The sequence below is a fragment of the Ranitomeya variabilis genome, chromosome 2, assembly GCF_051348905.1.
Source record: "Ranitomeya variabilis isolate aRanVar5 chromosome 2, aRanVar5.hap1, whole genome shotgun sequence".
Classification (NCBI taxonomy): domain Eukaryota; kingdom Metazoa; phylum Chordata; class Amphibia; order Anura; family Dendrobatidae; genus Ranitomeya; species Ranitomeya variabilis.
This window is the reverse complement of record NC_135233.1, coordinates 279087636-279108130: the sequence shown is the minus strand read 5'-3', so window position 1 is coordinate 279108130 and position 20495 is coordinate 279087636. Positions and strand designations below refer to the sequence as shown.

At 41.4% G+C, this 20495-nt stretch overlaps 1 protein-coding gene across 1 annotated transcript; it reads right to left on the bottom strand.

The window, feature by feature from the left end:
- Positions 1-342: 342 nt before the first annotated feature.
- LOC143805541 (cis-aconitate decarboxylase-like) lies at positions 343-7169 on the bottom strand. The gene is made up of 6 exons (XM_077285024.1): positions 7047-7169; positions 4689-4743; positions 4301-4488; positions 3834-3938; positions 1961-2166; positions 343-1870 (listed from the first exon to the last, which is right to left on the bottom strand). Exons 1-6 carry the CDS (start codon positions 7065-7067, stop codon positions 949-951), a joined length of 1497 nt encoding a protein of 498 aa, XP_077141139.1. The 5' UTR covers positions 7068-7169; the 3' UTR covers positions 343-948.
- Positions 7170-20495: the final 13326 nt, after the last annotated feature.

The window sequence follows — 20495 nt, the reverse complement described above, 5'->3', positions numbered from 1 at the left end:
AAAAAAACGCAGTAAATCCGCACAAAATCCGCAGCAAATCTGCACAAAAAAAGCGTCAAATCCGCACCTGCGTTTTCTGCCAAGAGATGCAGAATCCGCACCAGAAATTCCTAAGCCTAATCCGCAACGTGTGCCCATGGCCTAACTATCTCTTACCAAACCTCAATACCCTTTCCTCTTCCCCCCACTGTTTTATTTCCTGTTATGTTGTAAAATTGGCTCCCCGCATGAGGATTTAATGCTTTCTTCTGTTGTAGAGGTGCACTGCAACATTTACATAATTCAACTTTTAGGATACTAAAAAAGAACTGACATAAAGAATAAAAGTTGTATATTAAGAACTTTATGAAAAAAACTTTATTTAATAACTTAATGTACATAAAAAAAATCATATGCTAAAGGAGAACCTTGTGATTTTGCACCAACATCAGCAGAGTTTACCAACTTTTCCAGGCTGAACGTAAACTGATGAATCATTTATCGAATTCTGTTAACCAGAAAATACAGTACATAAATGATTAGCAACTGTACAAATAAAGCCCAACTATCATTTTTTTCTTACAGAAGCCACATCCTTGTGCTTGATCCAACATGTGAAAGATGGAAGTGGTCTTCAGCAGTCTCCATTGACTCAGGATATGTGCACCCAGCGCTCATGATTCACTTGCATATCTTTCATTGACAGACATTGCCTGTAATCCCAGTCTGACGGCTATCCCCACAATGATGAATACCCTCAGACAATATTACCTTACACAAGATAAATATACATAAATATTCACACCCAAACTAAGACTAATTGAACATACACTATACACTCTCATTTGTTGAGGCTTTCAACCACCATTTTGCATTGGGCGGATTATAAGACTCTTCGTAAACATCTGAATTCACAGTTTTTTCTTCTCTCGGCTACAAAATATTGCAAATAATAAGAATGTTTTGCCTTTATTGGAGCAGAAGTGGAAGCTGTGAGCTATCTGTGACACTTTCTAGATTTTCTACCATCTGTATTACAGCCTGAGTTTGGTCTTTCTGTAGGATGTCTCCAGCATTGGACAAGAATTTCTTCAGCAGAGATTCTCGGCTCAAAGGTTTCCTCCAGTGCCCATAAAAAGTGTCACATTTTCCAATAAACACATCTCCATTTTTCAACAGGAGGGCCACTTCTCCATACATCTTATCAAAGTTGGCTTCATTGTCCTGCGGGTGCTCCACTACCACTTTGCTCAGGAGATTATGGATTTCCTTACGAAACATTTTGTCATCATGGAAAGACTTAATGTTGACTTCTCCATCTAGTAGTGCCGTACAGGCGTTGTACTGGAAGGAGTGACGCGCCTGATGTTCAGAGTCAGGGTAGGGTCTATTGATGTATTTGGAGACTGGAATTTTAAGAACAATAGTCTGAATGGCAGATGGGTCGAATGATCCATACTGCTCTTCAAACCTGCTCCTCACTGAGACGGCAGCATCCGCTATCCAGTGCATTCCGAGATGGGCTGGGAAAGACTTGAAAGCAATGTCTTGCTTCTCAAGAAGAAACTCGTACTGCTTTCCAGGTGAAGCAAGAGCTTTAGGCTGGTAATCACCATAAAAAGCACTAAAGCCAGAGCATCCAGGCACATCATCAAGTATGAGAGAGTTGGCCTCCATACCATTAGCAGCCAGAATGGCGGCTTCCAGACCTAATCTAGTAGCATTGCCGATGTGTAATGGCTTAGCTAGAGTGGCAGCATTTGCCATCGGAGCACCAGCAAGAGAGGCTGCGATCGCCAGGGCATGGGTACATTGATCTTTGTCTAGTGCAAGAAGTTTGGCCGAAGCTGCTGCACTTCCCATGGTGCCAACGACAGAAGGTGGATGAAACCTGTAGTAAGAAAACAGCAGTTCATGAATTACTTCTAATATATTAAGCAATGTAACATAATTTTCTTAACCAATAGGGCTAACTACTCACTTTTTAGGAATATTCTTTGCTTCACTGGAGAAACTCATCAGTCTTCCTTGAATTTCAATCCCCACATTGAAAGCTGTCAGGAGATCTTCACCACTGACTCTTCTGTCATTTGAAAGCATCTGAGACAGCGCCAGGATGGCAGGAAGCACAGCGCCCGATGGGTGAGTGGCAGGGTGCCATGTATCATCAAAGTCCATAGAGTGTACCTGGGAGAATGGGCAGATTAGCTCTATATGTTCTATTTTTAAATGTGATTAAAAGGGTTCTCCAGTATTGTGATAAGTCTGCAGTCACTTCTGAATCCTTACAGCGCTCACACTGCATGCTGTCAGGATTCTCCGGTGTTACCAGTAAAAGCAGGTGGTCATGTGACCGCATGTGTGTAATTTGCATACTTCCAGCCACATTCTAACTAGACGTACTTGACTTCGTTCAATACAAGTCAATTGTGCTAGGCCGCACATCTAGTCGGCATGTGACCACATTTGTGCCAATCGCATACTCATGGTCACATGCCTACCTACTTTTACCAGCAACATCGGAGAATACTGACATTGTGAAGTGTGTACGGCGTTAGGATTCAGACGTCTGAAGTCACATATCCATGTCTCAGCCCCTACCTCAAATCAGAGTGACTTCAGACTTTTATTACAAGATCAGACAATCCCTTTCATAATTGATTACTAATTAATACTGATTATTATCTAAGATTCCCGATTACTATGCCTCTTTTTTATATATATGTGGCGCCCCAGGGTCCTGGTCATCACAGTGGCATTGCTTCCTCACGGGGAGAGTGATGTCAAGCTTGGAGGCAAGGAAGGATAACTTTCACCAGGTAAACACAAACATGCAACATGTTCACACTCCAGGCCACAAGGGGGAGCTCTGATACTGCTTATGGGTGGCTCCCCTATATATATATTGTGGTTTGGAGGAAAAGTGAGTCAGATAGTGCCAGACAGCAGACTGGATCAGTCTGAGGCAGGAAGACGTGTGAGGGGCCGTTCAGCCTGATGTGCTGCAGCCCCTGGATAGAGAGACTTAGAAAGACGAACAGACTTGCAGTGAATGTGCAGGAGAGGGAAGCACGGGCGAGTGACATCTGGGGAGGACAGCTTCGACTGGGCTACCTCCCTGGCATAGCGCAGATACCGGTAGCCGGAAGACCGAGGTTGTGAGGGGCTCTAAGACTTACAGCAGAAACCGGCAGGACAGCTAGATTATTACAAGTAACCTGTCCGCTCTAACACCCAGGAGACACAGTGGCACATAGAGCCCGGGTCGTGATAGAGACCCTGTAAAAAGGCTTGAGTCACCTGTCATACGGGTTTGTGTCCTAACCTTCATGGAGGACAAAGAGAACTGTGAGGACCTTGCCAGAAGCCATAGGCAGTAAGGGACTACAATACCACCGCACTTAGAGGAAGGCTTTCATGTCCACCTGGTGAAGGGGATTCCCAACTTGCTTCCAAGCCGGCCGGACCCTGCCTGTACCTGTGATCTGGTGTCCTGGAGTGCGGTTGCCTGAAGCTACAGTAAATCAGGTAAAGAGACTGCAAACCTGTGTCCTCGTTCTTTACTGCATCATTCACCATTTCCATCTACACATGGGAGCCCTGGGGACCTACTTCTCCTGTGGGAAGTTATACCATCTAGCTGCCATACCATCCCCCCAGTGGACCCCTTTTTTCAGCGTTGGTTCCCACTGACCGAATACCACAGGTGGCGTCACAAACATAAACTTTAATCAATATCCCTTTTTCATGGGCGCCCAGGACCACGGACCGGGTAGCCACCATGACATGTCCCCTTAAGTATTGGACCCGGTACCGAGTGCCGCACAGCTCTGGCGGGCATTCCATATACTTACAGCAACGCCATTAGCATAGGCGGCCAGGGTCGGTGAAAGCTTTAAACCTTTTTGACCGTAGACAGAACAAAAGGCAGAATTTCCAAAGGATGAGAAGTGCAGGTCCTACAATATGGAATAATACACAGAAACATGTAACCATTACAATATTGCTATGATAAATATACAGTTATAGATACAACCTCTGTCACACAAAAAACGAGTCCCAGATCACTTGTGTAATGAAGAATGACAGACCGGATACATGTTCTTCAATTCTTCCAACATTTACAATATAACACTACCTTACACCTGTGTCTGGGGGAGCAAATATTTCAGTATAATTTGGACTCAAAAAGTATATTACAAGAATATATTGTTCTTGTAGAAAGGTCTAGGTCTATTGCGGTCACAATCTGCTGTATTTGTGTTTAGCATTTGCTCCTAGTGTTCCTCTACAATCCCATAGGACGTGGTTGTTGCTTTACCTGGCAGTATTTCACCACAATCTTGAAGACGTGCGTGTTGCTTCCAACCAGTCCCACACCAATGTTGTCCAGTATCATGCGTTTACTTCTGTGACGGACAACATCCGACAGATGCTCCGGGCGGATCCCGTCGATAAATGATGCAAAACTGCTGGTTACTGAGTCTTCCAACTGGTTTCCAGTAATCACTGGAAGTAAACGTATCACATTATTAGCAGTGTGCCGATCCTCTGCTGGTCAGTGGGATTCTTACTTTCTTACATTTGTTTAATCTGTGTGTGTTACATCTCAGAAAGTCGGTGTCTGCATTACTTTCATTCTGGCCGCATGATACAAGGTCACATGAAGGCAAAGATACAACTTTGGGGGTAACATGAGAACTATTTACCTTTCACAGCAGACTTGTGAATACCTCTTGATAGTTTATGAACTTTCTCAGTGTTCTAGAAGAAAGAGAAAACATTGTAACTAGAATATTTGTGGAGAGCCGGCTTCTCCCCACCTCCTCCAGCTGATTGACAGGTTTCTCCCATACATGTGTATAAAGAGATGGGTGTGGAAAAGCCAAGCCAAGAGCATTATTGGACTAGTCATGCCTTTCCCTACAGTGCCCGGCTTTTCAAACTATGTTTCTCTTAAACTATTGGGTGATTCAGAATAAAACATACTGGACTGCAATCACACAAACAGGCTCTGCTTCATGCCGCTCGTGGTTCGGGAAGCATGCATCTTCTAAGATTGGTGTTTGTATACTTGCCTTAATGAAGGGAGCCCTGGAGTAAGATGCGCAGAATTCACTAGCAGGCGTGTGCCTCTTTAATGAATATGAAAGTTGTCATATTAAAAGGCTATTTTAAATCACAAAAACATGGCAGGGTTTTGGAAGACAAAGTGATTACAGTCTATGAGGACTAAATCTATCAGGAGGATTGATGACTCACTACAGAATCTGAAAAATATTTAGAATTGAGAGTCCTCAGTGCTTGATACCTTTTAATGTTAACAAATTGCAAGCTTTCGAGACTACTCAGGTCTCCTCATCAGGCATAGACTAAAAGAAATTCTGGAGAATCACATATTTATGTGAAACACATCACATAAACAAATGTCCCTGTCCATTTGTGCACGTATCTTCAGAAGTGGTTTTAGTTCCATAAAGATGCGGTACATTCTGGTATCCTCCATTTTGATACAGGAAAGATATAATTCTAAATATTTTACTATCTACGGGCTAACACGGGACCAAGATATATATATCTTTCCTGTACAGAATCTGAGGAATCTGCTCCAGAGACAGTGAGGGCACCAGGCCTCTGATCTTACTTAGATATTGTGACTATAAAACTTTCACACCACTAATCCAAATAATGATTTGTTACACCATGCCTGAGGAAGAGACCTAAGAAGTCTCGAAAGCTTGATTGATAACATAATCTATTTTATGTTTGTTAACAACTTAAAGGTATCATAACTACAATATTATCTTATTTTTCCCACTGAGAGTAATCTTTTTTCAACTGGCGAACATGGTACCAACCCCGTTTTTCTTTAATGAATCTTACATATCTTTCAACCGCCATGTACAATTTCTATTGTAATGTACACTACCTCTAGAGCATAAAATATGATGAATTTGTCAGGTTGCTTGGCCACGTCCTATTCTTATTAAGCTCCACCTACTGTTTAAAAAGTTGGCAGAGTTGGACGGGACTGACGGAAAAATGCCAAAAAATCACAACATTTTTAGCAACTTCAAGTTGTGCAAAATGTTGTGATATTACAATAAGTTTTATGCCAGAATTCTAGCACAAAAATTGCTTTTTGAATCGGGGCAATATATTTCATAGATTGGAAGCTTGCGCGCAGCAGGGACCTCACTCCTTTTGGTATCTGAGTTATGTTTATTCTGTAATGCCTTTATTGTCTGTACAAGTCTCCCCTAAATTTGTAAAGTGCTATGTAATTTGCTGGTGCTATAGAAATAAAAATTGTTATTGTTATTATTTTCATGTTTTAATGTAAAAATGAAAACAGCTACAATATATCTAAAATAATGATTATATTAATTATAATTAATCATTCATATATATAAAGTATATATAATTAAGTATATAATAGTATATATTATATACTTAATTATAAAATAATTAATATATACAAAATTTATGTAAAAGTATTGCGGATTATTTAGTAAAATGACAATGATGGTATAGGAAAATCACGAGACTAGTTAATGTGTTCTAAATTTAGAAAAGTGAATTTGAGTGTAATACTTGATCCAACCAAAGAGGGGGCTCCACTTGTAAAATGCAAGTGATTGACATAAAAAAAAATTGCAATGTATTTGTATACAATTAGATGAATATATTTTAACAAAATAAACATTGAATATTTTGGTTTAAATGTTTAAAAATAGCCTGAATTTCCAAAATGATTGCAGAAGAAAAAAAATGTAGTGAAACAAAATAAATGTGGGAAAATGTGATCTCTTGCTGAAACGCAATTGTGGCATGCATAAAATAATATAATACGAAACAATGATAATTATACCATGCTGTTTTTGCAAGTTTGAAATATAATATACTTATAGCATATCTACAGGTGGATTTCAATGTTAGAGAATGAAAATGCAAAAAATAAGTACATCTATCTAAATATGTATGCATGTCCTTATGGGAAGAAATGTGGGAGAAGAAAAAAGGGAAGTTTTAAGAAAATAAATTGAATACTCTCGTGTCTCACTTACATTGACGAGTGCGGAAAGCATTGTGAGGACTCTTGAGTCGTCTGCGCTGTGATTTTGGAGGTCCTGTTTTGCTGTCTAGTGTCTCTAGTTCTGTTCTGCCCAGAGATATTTACTTGGTCCATATATATCACCTGTATCCTTACATCATTGTCATGCCAAAGGAAATAGGTGGAGTTCTCGTAAGAATTTACACCCAGGAAACACAGAGAATAATTCTCTGATTCTCTGTAGTAGGGTAGCTGACACCATAATATGCTTTCACTCTTCAGTACGTCACTATAATCATTATCTTGTAAATTTCTGATTTTCCAGTTCCTGCTCAAGAGTCACAGTCTGATGTAACCTTCACCATAATGGAGTTGTGTGATTAGCCTCAGGGGAGCTTTCTAATTAGAAGGCACTAAGGCACTAACAGTAGTAACCTCATGAAACCTTTCTTGCAAACTTGCTTAGCAGGTTATTTTGAATTTTACCTATGACTAGTGATGGGCGAATATGTGAATGTTCAGGTCTGACGGGTTCACCTGAACAACTAAAAAAGTTTGGTTTGGGTACCCTAACAGTACCCGAACCCGCACCCCATTCAGATGTATAGGGGACCCGAACATCCGTTGTTTGCCACGCTGTCATCTGCATGACAGTGCGGCAAACATAGGTTCTGAATGGTGGTAAGATTATTACCACCAGTCAGAGAGCTACGGTTCCCACTCTGTCAGATGACACTGTGAGTCAGCACCTGTGACCAGCGCTAAAAAGGTTACCTTCGGTCACACGCGTTGGTTGATGAGAGAGTACTACTTCCATCAGCCTACGCCTGCTGTTGCTGAAAACAGCGAGAGCAGGCACCGCTGATGGGAGTATTCATCAGCCGACACCTGTACTATAAAAAAATAAAAATTATGCGGGGTCTCTTATATTTTTGATAACCAGCGCAGACAAAACTTACAGCTGCGGGCTGCAACCCACAGGTGTCAGTTTTATCATGGCTGGTTATCAAAAATAGAGGGGTCCACATGTTGTTTTTTAATTTTAAAATATTTAAATAGTTAATTTAAAAAAAAACGACGCGGGGTCCCCTCCATTTTTTACTACCAGTCAAGCTAAGGGAGACAGCTAGGAGCTGGTATTCTCAGGCTGGAGATATTGACCCCCCAGCCTAAAAACAGCAACCATCCTAGAAAAGGCACATCTATTAGATTCTGGTGTTAATTCTGGTGATTTGCTCAGTTCTTCCCACTTGCTCTGATGCAATGGCAAGTGCGGTAATATTTGTGGGGTTGATGTCAGCTGTTTTTAGCCACTGACATTAAGCCCACAGGTTAATAATGGAGAGGGGTCTATAAGACGTCTCTCCTTTACTAACCCCATAGTTAGATTGTAAAAAAGACACAGCCTGAATAAAATCCTTTATTTGAAAAAGACACTGGCTCTTTCATTTGAAATAAAAATAAGCACAGTTATACTCATCTATTCCATTGAAGCCCTTGTCCCCTGTAAAAAAAAAACAGTTGATAATAAACAACCATAATACTCTCCTGTCCAAAGTGAAGATTAGCAATACTGTCCCACGCCGTAATCCATGTCTGCGATATGTGGTTTACAACCTGAAATGTGGCATGATGCGACCGTCCAGGCTAAAAACAATGGGAGAATGAGGTGCTGCGAGTGCAGCTTCTGTGACTAACGGTGACGTCATCGAGGTTGCCGCAGGACTCTAAGGCTGAGTTCTGAAGTGCACTTCACTGTGAGCAAGGACGATCAACTGCGGTGACCACAATGAGATCACCATGAGCATCGTGAGAATTTGACTGCTGAATCATGATATAGTGAGTTGGCGATATTCAAATGAGAAACATTTTAATTTTAACAATGATAGTATTTTTTTGTCATTATGCTTTAGAAAACACTTGTCTTTCCGCTTGTTCCCCCTGCTAATGACCAGCATGCGGCTGTTCACAGGAGGGGTTTAAAATACTGACAAACTATAGTTCTTACCATATTAGAAAACAAGGTGACCAATATTTTATTCCTTCAGACTCCATTTTGATTCCTAGCTACCATTCCACATTTTGTTCCTACTGTACTTTTTTATCAATCCCATAATGCATCAGTACAGTTTCACATTGGCAGATAGATTGGCCTGCTAAGAGGATATTGTGATTATTGTTATAATCTACCTTATTTAGAAGAATGTAAAGTAAGCAGTCAAGGAGGCTGAACTGTCATTAAAACTATGTGACAGGAGCTGTAGAATCATCACCATTACCTGTGATAAGAGGTTCTGTGCCTCCTTTGTGGAAAAAAATATTAGGTTCAGTCAATACAGGATCATTATACATGCAGTTGTGCTTACTGAGATGGTAACCTCCTTGAGAAAATCTAAAAGTAGGGGGAGTGTTCACCATGTGATCTTATGACCGACATGGAAATGAAATATTTATGAATTTCCTGATAGAAAAACAAATAAACAACTAAATAAAGTAATAATAGGTGATTTTTATGAATTACAGGACTTCAAACAGAATGAAAGAAACAAAAAATATGTGTGATACTTTATGTCTATATGCACACAGTCAGCATTTGCTACAGAAAAATCTGCTGCAAATACTGACGTGATGGCAGGAAAAATGCAGCATAAATTACATGGGTTTTAGACATATTTTTTGTTCCATCTTTTATGTGTTGTGGTGCTAAACACTGCAAAAATGCTGAAAGAACTGACATGCTGCAGGTTTGAAAATGCTTCAAATTTGTAAGGAAAAAATAAGCAACGATTGTATGAGACTTCAGGATTTCATTCAATTTGTTAGCACTAGGAAATGAAATCCTTTCGTTTTTATGTGAAATCCGTGCAGGAAAAAAACACAACAAAAACGGAACAAATGTTTACTGTGTGCACATGCCCTTAAGGTTTTTGCACTTGTCTGTGCAAATCGGTCTGAGATCAGATCGCAATTTATCTGACTGGCTGTATCTCTCCTGACCCAAGCATAGAAATACTTGAAGCTGTGACGCTCAGATTGCGAGATCCGTGGTCAGCCCGTGCATTAGCGGTCCGTGCTCAGACTGCTTTGCACAGACGTCTGCATGAGCCCTTAGTGTCTCAGTGCGGAGCTCAGCTGGAAGGATTATACTCAATATCACTGTTCAGTAAAAGTGGGAAAATCACATGAAAATAACCAACAATCAACCAAAATTTGTAGAGAAGGTCATTATGATTGGTTGTTATTGATTTCTTTACTATCACACAAATGATGTATCGCCTGCAGATCAGCAACTTCCCGTACGTTCTGTAGCTGCTTATTTCTGGAGATGACCACATATAAATTTATATAAAATGCCGTCCTGTCAAATCTTTTAATCCACACAAACTCCTATTGAGTATCCCATAATAAACACCTTACAGCATAAAATATCATGGTTTGGGCAAAATGTTATGGCGAATATCACATCTAGTGAATATTGTCAGAAAATGGTGTTAGATACTTTGCAATCTATAAAATGCCCAAAATAGAAAATATCCTATAACATCCAGCAATATATTCTTATCTTATCGGTCTGAGCCAGACTCCTATTCTTAGTCATTTTATATGTGATTACCAATATTATGACCATAAAACTGATTGATTCTACAAGGAAATGCTGGTTTATTATCTGCTCCTGGGAGTTTCTGGGTGTAGGTTTGAAATTCAGTTTCAGGAGATAATCTTGTTTTACATTCCTGTCTCTTCTTTGTTTTGTTAATTTTCTGTCTATAAAGGCCCCGTCTCACATAGCGAGATCGCTAGCGAGATCGCTGCTGAGTCACAAGTTTTGTGACGCAACAGCGACCTCAGTAGCGATCTCGCTATGTGTGACACGTACCAGCGACCAGGCCCCTGCTGCGAGATCGCTGGTCGTGTCGGAATGGCCTGGACCTTTTTTTGGTCGTTGAGGTCCCGCTGACATCGCTGAATCGGTGTGTGTGACACCGATCCAGCGATGTCTTCACTGGTAACCAGGGTAAACATCGGGTTACTAAGCGCAGGGCCGCGCTTAGTTACCCGATGTTTACCCTGGTTACCAGCGTAAATGTAAAAAAAAAAAAAAACAGTACATACTCACCATCTGATGTCCGTCAGGTCCTTTGCCGTCTGCTTCCTGCTCTGACTGAGTGCCGCCGTACAGTGAGAGCACAGCACAGCAGTGATGTCACCGCTGCGCTCTGCTCTCAATGTACGGCGGCACTCAGTCAGAGCAGGGAGCAGACGGCAAGGGACCTGACGGACACCGAAGGGCGAGTATGTACTGTTTGTTTTTTTTGGTAACCAGGGTAAACATCGGGTTACTAAGCGCGGCCCTGCGCTTAGTAACCCGATGTTTACCCTGGTTACCCGGGTGCTGCAGGGGGACTTCGGCATCGTTGAAGACAGTTTCAGCTATGCCGAAGTCGTTCCCCTGATCGTTGGTCGCTGGAGAGAGCTGTCTGTGTGACAGCTCCCCAGCGACCACACAGCGACTTACCAACAATCACGGCCAGGTCGTATCGCTGGTCGTGATCGTTGGTAAATCGCTATGTGAGACGGGGCCTTTAGAGACCCATGATGGCAATTTCAATGACTTGTGCACAAAATGGATACATATGACCTATTGTACAGTGCTCCAAAAAATAAAGGGAACACTAAAATGCCACATCCTAGATATCACTGAATTAAATATTCCAGTTGTAAATCTTTATTTATTACATAGTGGAATGTGTTGAGAACAATAAAGCCTAAAAATTATCAATGTAATCACAACTAATATCCCACGGAGGTCTGGAGTTGGAATGATGCTCAAAATCAAACTGGAAAATGAAGTTACAGGCTGATCCAACTTCAGCCTCAAGACAAGGAGATGATGCTCAGTAGTGTGTGTGGCCTCCATGTGCCTGTATGACCTCCCTACAATGCCTGGGCATGCTCAAGATGAGGCGGCGGATGGTCTCCTGAGGGATCTCCTCCCAGACCTGGACTAAAGCATCCGCCAACTCCTGGACAGTCTGTGGTGCAATGTGACGGTGGATGGTGCGAGACATGATGTCCCAGATGTGTTCAATCGGATTCAGGTCTTGGAAACGGGCGGGGAAGTCCATAGCTTCAATGCCTTCATCTTGCAGGAAATGCTGACACACTCCAGCCACATGAGGTCTGGCATTGTCCTGCATTATGAGGAACCCAGGGCCAACTGCACCAGCACATGGTCTCACAAGGGGTCTGAGGATCTCATCTCGGTACCTAATGGCAGTCAGGCTACCTCTGGCGAGCACATGGAGGGCTGTGCGGCGCTACAAAGAAATGACATCCCACACTATCCATTACTGACCCACTGCCAAACCGGTCATGCTGAAGGATGTTGCTGGCAGCAGATCGCTCTCCACGGCGTCTCCAGACTCTGTCACGTCTGTCACATGTGCGCAGTGTGAACCTGCTTTCATCTGTGAAGAGCACAAGGTGCCAGTGGCGAATTTGCCAATCCTGGTGTTCTGTGGCAAATGCCAAGAATCCTGCACGGTATTGGGCTGTGAGCACAACTCCATCTATGGACATCAGGCACTCAGACCATCCTCATGGAGTCCGTTTCTAACCGTTTGTGCAGACACATGCACATTTGTGTCCTGCTGGAGGTCATTTTCAGGGCTCTGGCAGTGCTCCTCCTGTTCCTCCTTGCACAAAGGCTGAGGTAGCGGTCCTGCTGCTGAGTTGTTGCCCTTCTATGGCCCCCTCCGCATCTCCTGGTGTACTGGCCTGTTGTGAACTCTATTTTTGGGCTCCCTCTAGTGGTCACAAGCGGTACTGTGTAGTGTTGTCTTTCTGCAGGTTGGCAGCATCAGCTGGTTCGTTATCCTTGGCTGGTTTCCTATTTAGCTCACCTGGATACTCAGTTCCTTGCCTGCTATCAATGTATTCAGTGCTCTTCAGATTCCTTGTGACTACCTTGCTCCCAGTCTCTCCAAGACAAGCTAAGTTTTTGTTTGTTCATTTTTTGATTATCAGCATTCATCATGTTTCTTTTCCAGCTTGCTAAAATGTGATTTCCTCGCTTGCTGTTGCTCTAGGGGACTGAGTTTCTCCCCCCACACCGTTAGTTGGTGCGGGGGTTCTGGAAATCTCAGTGTGGATATTTTGTAAGGGTTTTTTACTGACCGCACAGACCCCTTTTCTATTTTCTGCTATCTAGTATTAGTGGGCCTCATTTGCTGAATCTGCTTTCACCCCTGTGTATGTGCCTTCCTCTTACCTCACCGTTATTATTTGTTGGGGGCTTCTATATCTTTGGGGATTATTTCTCTGGAGGCAAGTGAGGTCTTTCTCTCTCTCTAGGGGTAGTTAGTTCCTTAGGCTGGCTCGAGACGTCTAGGATTTTAGGCACGTTCACCGGCTACTTCTAGTGTGTTTGGATAGGTTCAGATTTGCGGTCAGTCCAGTTTGCCACCTCCCTAGAGCTTGTCCTATGTTTGTTACTTAGCTGGAGTAATTTGTGATCCTCAACCACTAAGGATCATAACACTGGCCTGTCTCCTTGTAGCGCCTCCAGCCTCTGGACACTACACTGACAGACACAGCAAACCTTGCCACAGCTCGCATTGATGTGCCATCCTGGATGAGCTGCACTACCTGAGCCACTTGTGTGGGTTGTAGAGTCCGTCTCATGCTACCACGAGTGTGAAAGCACAACCAACATTCAAAAGTGACCAAAACGTCAGCCAGAAACATTGGTACTGAGATGTGGTCTGTGGTCCCCACCTGCAGAACCACTCCTTTATTTAGTGTGTCTTGATTTCACAGAAGTTTGATTTACTTGGAGTTATATTCTGTTGTTTAAGTATACCCTTTATTTTTTTGAGCAGTGTAAATCCAAGTATTGTGACAACAATGCATTCTTTAAAAGTGTCACATAGACACTAATACTGCACACGACGGGTAAAAGGGCTCATTCAGACGTCCATGCAAATCGGTCCGATCTTGTTCTGCAATGTACAGAATGACCGCGGTTCTACCGACCCGAGCATGACAGCCTCATAGAAATACATGCTGCATTGCTCCAGTCAGGAGACTCGCGGCCAGTTCTTGCATTGCGGTCCAAGATGGGACCAATTTGCATGGACTTCTGAATGAGCCCTAAGAGTATATTTACACAAGGCAGACTTTCTGCAGAAATTTCTGCATGTATATTTTTTATTATTATTATTATTATTATTATTATTATTTAGCGGCCTCCAGCTATGGTGTCTTGATGGATGAACGCGCTGTAGGAAGATTGATCTTGTGCAAGCCAAGATAAGTCCACCAGGGTCTTCTCTGCTGGTATCTTGATTGAATCAAGCTATCGGGTTGCTGGTCTTTCTCTTCATCTTGTTCCTTCTATTCTTCTGATCATGATGTTCGACTCTAGTGATTGCTTTCTTCGTACGATGTAGGTAAGTAGACAAAGTATTCAAGTTGTAGCTTGGTGAACCTTGACTTGAGTGACTTTTCAGGCTTGAGTTGTTTCAAAATTGATTTGTCTGTTCTTCTTGCTATCCATAGAATTGATAACACCAGCACCACATATCAAAGGCATCGATTCTTCTTCTGTCTTGTTTTTTTATTGTCCAGATTTGGATCTTTTCAAATGGAAATCAGTAGTAACCAAAACTTGACTATGTGAGGACATAATGCCAGTGTTGACATATTAGTCTGGTCTAGGTTAACGGCGTTGTCTCTAGAGAGCTGTTATGTCCTCTCCACCCATAAAGTAGATCTGCTCCATAGAGTAGCCCTATATGTATGAAACAAAAGTCAATCAAATCAGCCAATTTCAGCATGATCAGCAGAACGTCTAATGTTCCCAACTATCAGGTGATGATGAGGAGAGAAAGATTTGTCCCTTGGCGTTTGAACTACTGATTCTTTTATTTGGAGGGTAGAAAAGCCGCAGATTTGTCATTTTCATTCTGATTGGTGATAAAATGTGCAGACAATTGCCATTTAGGTATAAACTACTACTACGGTACTTATTGCATTGATATGTTAGAAAGTTACCTTTACATTTTGTGCTTTTTTTACACAGCAGTTGCTGTTTTAAAAAATGCCCTTCTAGTGTTTATTATGCGGGTTATTTGTGGTTTTATCACACACATAAGTGGAGAAAACAGCAACCGCATTAAAAAAACACATGGAACCACAGCTAGCATTTCATAAAAGAATTTGGTTTTACAATGTGTTTCTGCTGCAGAATGCTGCTGCCATGAATGAATGTAGCCTTATATATTATTAGTTCCTGCCTAGAAGATAAAATAGAACTTATCTATTAAATCCCATCTACCAGGGAAACTACCCTCAATGTAATGACTCGCATTGTTTCTTCATAGCTTTTTAACTTGTAAGCGACTTTCTATAAATTTCTGCTCTTGCAACACTAAAGGCATGGTATTCAACAGCAAGTCCCAGAGCTGTTCCCCATCACTGATGTGTCGCTGACAGCTCCCTAGGTAAGGTCTATGGCGTACACTCCTTTGTATTACGTCTCACAATCTTGTTAAACAGGAAGAACAAAGCCAAACATTGGTACAGCAATGACCAACTCAAGATTTTGGACTATGCTCTGCATTCTTTTGAAAGGAGCAGGAAGAGGAAAAATATTTCTTATTTGCTTTTAGATACAATGCGTAAAAAGGAGCAGAGTGCATATAATTACATACTGTTTTTACAAATATTAATTTCCTGCTCAGAAACAATAATCACACTCAGGCTATACAGTTGTTGGTTCACATATACTGTATGTTCTATATCTGTCCCTCGTGAATTTTATATTAAATGGAAGGCTATGTGGGGGCTCATTATATTATATGGGAGGCTATGTGGGGGCTCATTATATTATATGGAAGGCTATGTGGGGGCCCATTATACTGTATGGATGGCTATGAGGGGACATTTACAGTTTACTGTTTGGAGTGCTATTTGGGGCTCATTATACGATATCAAAGGCAGTGTGGGGCTTAGTATATTATATGGAGGGCTATGCGGGCTAAACTGCATTATGTTGAAGACTAGGTGAGGTCCATTATTTGAAATTAATGGCTATATGGGGACCATTATACTGTTTGGAGGGCTATGTGGGAACCATTATACAGTTTAGAGGGCTAGTGGGGGCCATTATACAATGCGGAGGTTTATGTAGGGTCCATCATACTGTATGGGGTCCATTATACTGTATGGAGGGCTATGTGGGGGCCATCATATCGTGTGGAGGGCTGTGTTGGGCTCACGGATATCATATTGCATTGGGATCACCATACTTTTCCAGGTGGATGCAGTAGAGTCATCATACACTGTGTCTGGAGGTTATTATGTAGGAATTCACGATGTGGGAATCATACTGTGTTTGGGGGCACTTTTTTGACATCATTCTTTAGGAGGGTAATGAAAGGGAAATCTAAAACTTCAGTATTAGAAAAACTACTCTGTAAGGGCTGCAAAGTTGTAAGATATGCTCTTCTGTGCCCTGCTGAATATTATTTATTTTTATTTTTTTTGTGATTCACGGCAACCAGAGTGGAAGGGGACGCAGAGATGTGCATAGCGTGCGCTCACACGTCATGTAGACACTGACACAGAGTGGCTCTGGAGCATGCGCGCGTCTGACATGAAGCTGGGACTGTACACCCAGAGTCAGTGCGCATGCCCGGGGAGCGGATGGGCAGTGCGCACATATGTATTTGTTACATGGTTGCTGTGACTTCAGGCCTGTCATGGCAATCAAATGCAATACTGTGGGCGTGCAAGATTTCAAAAGTACACAATGATCCGTGACTGAAAAGATAGTCAGTTGAAAATCTCCACCTGATGAAGGCGGGGTTACCGTGGAAACGCGTTGTGAATCATCTAATATCCCGGTGTCCTTGAGTTCCTAGCGCTCCTCTGACCATTTTTTTTTTATTCAACTACTGAAAAGATAGTCATGACCCCTATGACTAAAGTAAAAGGTACGTGAGGAAACTATCTAATGATACAAAGTGGTTTTTTTAAACCTAAAAGATTTTCTTTGGCAAAAATATTTTTAGTGATGCTCATTGTACTACTAACAGCACAATGGGGCCAGATTAATAGCCAACAATTAAGTGACTGGTTCCCTTTAAAGGGAACCTGTTATCAGTATATTATACCCCAAAATAAAGTCATTAAAAGGTGCTATAATATACATAGCGTCTAAATTTCTATAGTATCTGCATCTATCTGCATCCGTTAGCTCCATGTTGCACCATTCATCCTGAGCGGCTTAGCACAGCAGGCGCAATGATATCATTAGATTACTTCTGCTGTACGGAACCTCAATTCCCAGCAGCGCAGCACATCGACATCGGCTAGGAAAGTAGTTTTTAATGCTTTTATTTTTTCAGTAAGTACCGTACTTGTTTTTATCAGCACCTTGTATTTTTTCAGTCAGTACTTGAAGGTACATAATACTGTGGGGCAGGCTGTGGGGGGCATCCTAATGTGTAGGGGCCTATGGGGCAGGAGTCACTGTGGGAGCATCATAATTTGTGTGTGGAAACTGAGAACTGTGGGGACATCAAAGTATGTGACAGACATTGTGGGCACATTGTAGCAACACCATATTGTGCTACAAGCACGGTGGGGGCATCATACGGTGTATATGGGGGATATTGTCGAGATATTATACAGTGTGTTGGATGCATTTTGGGGGAATCATTCTTGATGGGGGCCATGAAAGGTGTATCATAGGGGGTGGGAGCACTAAGGGGCTTAAATAGGGGCAAAATTAATATGAAAATGCCATAATACTTGTCCCTCACTATAAGAGTTGGGAGGCTTGCCCTTCTGTTACTACGTCTATGCATCGTGACCCCTTCTGCGCCACCAAATATTTATTTGGGGATAGAGGATTCCAATTAGGATGTCTCCTATGGGACCCCTTCGTTAATGTATAGAATATGTAACTAAATATGAATCCAAATATTAAACCCTAACATCCATTGTCAGCAGTTTGCTATTAGTAGTATACTTTGGGTTTAGGTTGATTGGTTGGTTAATAGTATAGAATAGCAGACGTGTAATGCTTATTTACCCCACACTGACAGAATTAGCAGATAGATCTGCAAATTGCCTCTTCTGACAAAAAAGAGGACTTAAACTCTATAGCGCCACCTGTTGGAAGTAGATTGTGACTTGTAGGATCACTACTTCCAACAGGTGGCGCTATAGAGTTTAAGTCCTCTTTTTTGTCAGAAGAGGCAATTTGCATATTATATTTCCCAGAGGAGCATTGCACGGCGAATAAGCCTCCTTACCTTGACAAGCCAGAGATGGTATGTCACTCTCCATAAGGAGAAACGTTGCCCCTTAGACCCCAGATAGATCTGAGATTTCTCATTTGCTTTCCTGGTGTTTTCCCAGACCAAGCAATCTCAGATTTCAGGCCACCTATGATACAAACTGATTGCAGGGATCATGATGAAATGAATTTGAATGAATAAATGGGACTTATTATAATTATTTTGTTAACATTATTGGGACTCCATGGATTTCAGTTTATGTCAGCAGTCAACGTCTCCAGTGTCTCCATGTCTTGTGTAGGTGGTTCCCCCACGTGTAGAAGAGTCTCTTTTTCCTTGTTCTGATGATTATTTGTGAGGATTTTGCAGGATGAATAATAGCAGAAGCAGGGCTGGGCTCGTTTGGATCGCTGGCATCACATCTTCTAATTATGAATGTGTAGATTCTTTGAAATGTAAATATAGACACATTTTGTAATTATTCCTCAGTCATCACAAGCTAATCTACTCAGTGTCCTGATGGTTGAGAAGGCATTCACCAGAGTTCACTGTGTGCAAGGATTACCAGCTTTAGCATCACATAACTATATAAATAAATTAGCATTTGTCTTATAGTCCAGTAAATATACATGGTATCAATTACTCTGCAAATTACATGCTGACAACCATGCTATTTTATAATCAGACTTTCTTTGTGTCTGATCTGTAAGGTGCCCTTGCACTTAAAAGAAGTCTGTCAGCTGTTTTTTGTTATGTAACATGAAAACACCATAATGTAGGAGCAGAGACCCTGATTACAGAGATGTTTTGCCACGTTCTGCCCCTCAGTGTGTCTTGGAGGCAGTTACTGACAGCTCAGCTGTCCAGTCTGGTACAGGAGCGTGCTGAGCTGTCATTGTGTTCATAGGCTGCTCAGCCGTCCAATCTGAGACTGTAGGTGCTGGCTGTCTCCAGGTGTTCATTGTCCTAAGTGATTGCCAGGCTACTTAACTGGGCTGTTATTTACAGACCACTGACAGACGTTCATTAAACTACTCTGTGTTTTGTCTCTCTGTGCCTTGCATTCTGCTTGTAGAACTTTCATTGCGTGACCTTGGATCTCGTTCTGACCATCCGTCTGTTTAACCCCTTCTGCTCTGATCCGCTATCCTTCTGATCAGTAATGAAGAGTTTACATTAAAATGTGTTATGTGTCCTCCATGTGTTACAAATCCAGATCCCTCTCGGATCTCATTAAAATATCTGTCTACACATTAGTTCTTCCAAATAAATTACAATATACATGGACAGCGCCACAGTGATTGATCTCTAAACCCTGGCACGCAACAAAATAGCCTAGGAAGTTTGTCTGGAAAAAAAACTATCACTGTTTTTATGTAACGTATTAATAGCCATGTCATAAAGACCTGCATGACTTACATTGTTTTTGAGTATAACTTATCTCAGAGTTAGAGGAGAGAATTGTGCTTTTGCGCACACATACAATGACATTCATTGTGTGCCTCTTCATGATAAATCTGTGCGCTTTACTTTGTATGACGAAGAAATGAAAGGTAAAATGTCAGCTAAATTTAGTCATTAGTCAGTAAATGAACAGTTAATTAAACTTATTGGTGAAAGTGAGTTTTTAGTGGCAAGAAGCCATTATTTCAAGCATTCTTACAATACAATCATTCATAGAGTATGTTTACAAAGATCGCTAAGGGTCCTCCACCCAGAGGATCCGATCATCTCTCAAGGTTTTCCTGGTACAGATGCCAAGCCTGAATCAATTCTGCAACCTGGTTCACATTACACATACAAGAAAAGGTGAACTGCCATGAGAACAAACAAATAAAAAAAAATATATATATAAAATTTTATTGATGCATGAAGATTAAAAACTATATAATGAAATTATATCTGGGTCCTCACTTCTGTGTTGTTCTCTGTTGTATTGTATGTCTCATAGTTGATATATGCAGTATATTCATATAACACTGTTTATGTATTTATGTCCATTTAATACTATTTTGTATTTTCATTTATCTGTTTTATATACTTCTTTACTATATCATATATATAGATATGTATATATCTATATAAATCGATATATACATATATATACAGAGCCACATCGTGTGTATTTATATACAGCACTATTCATATAATTC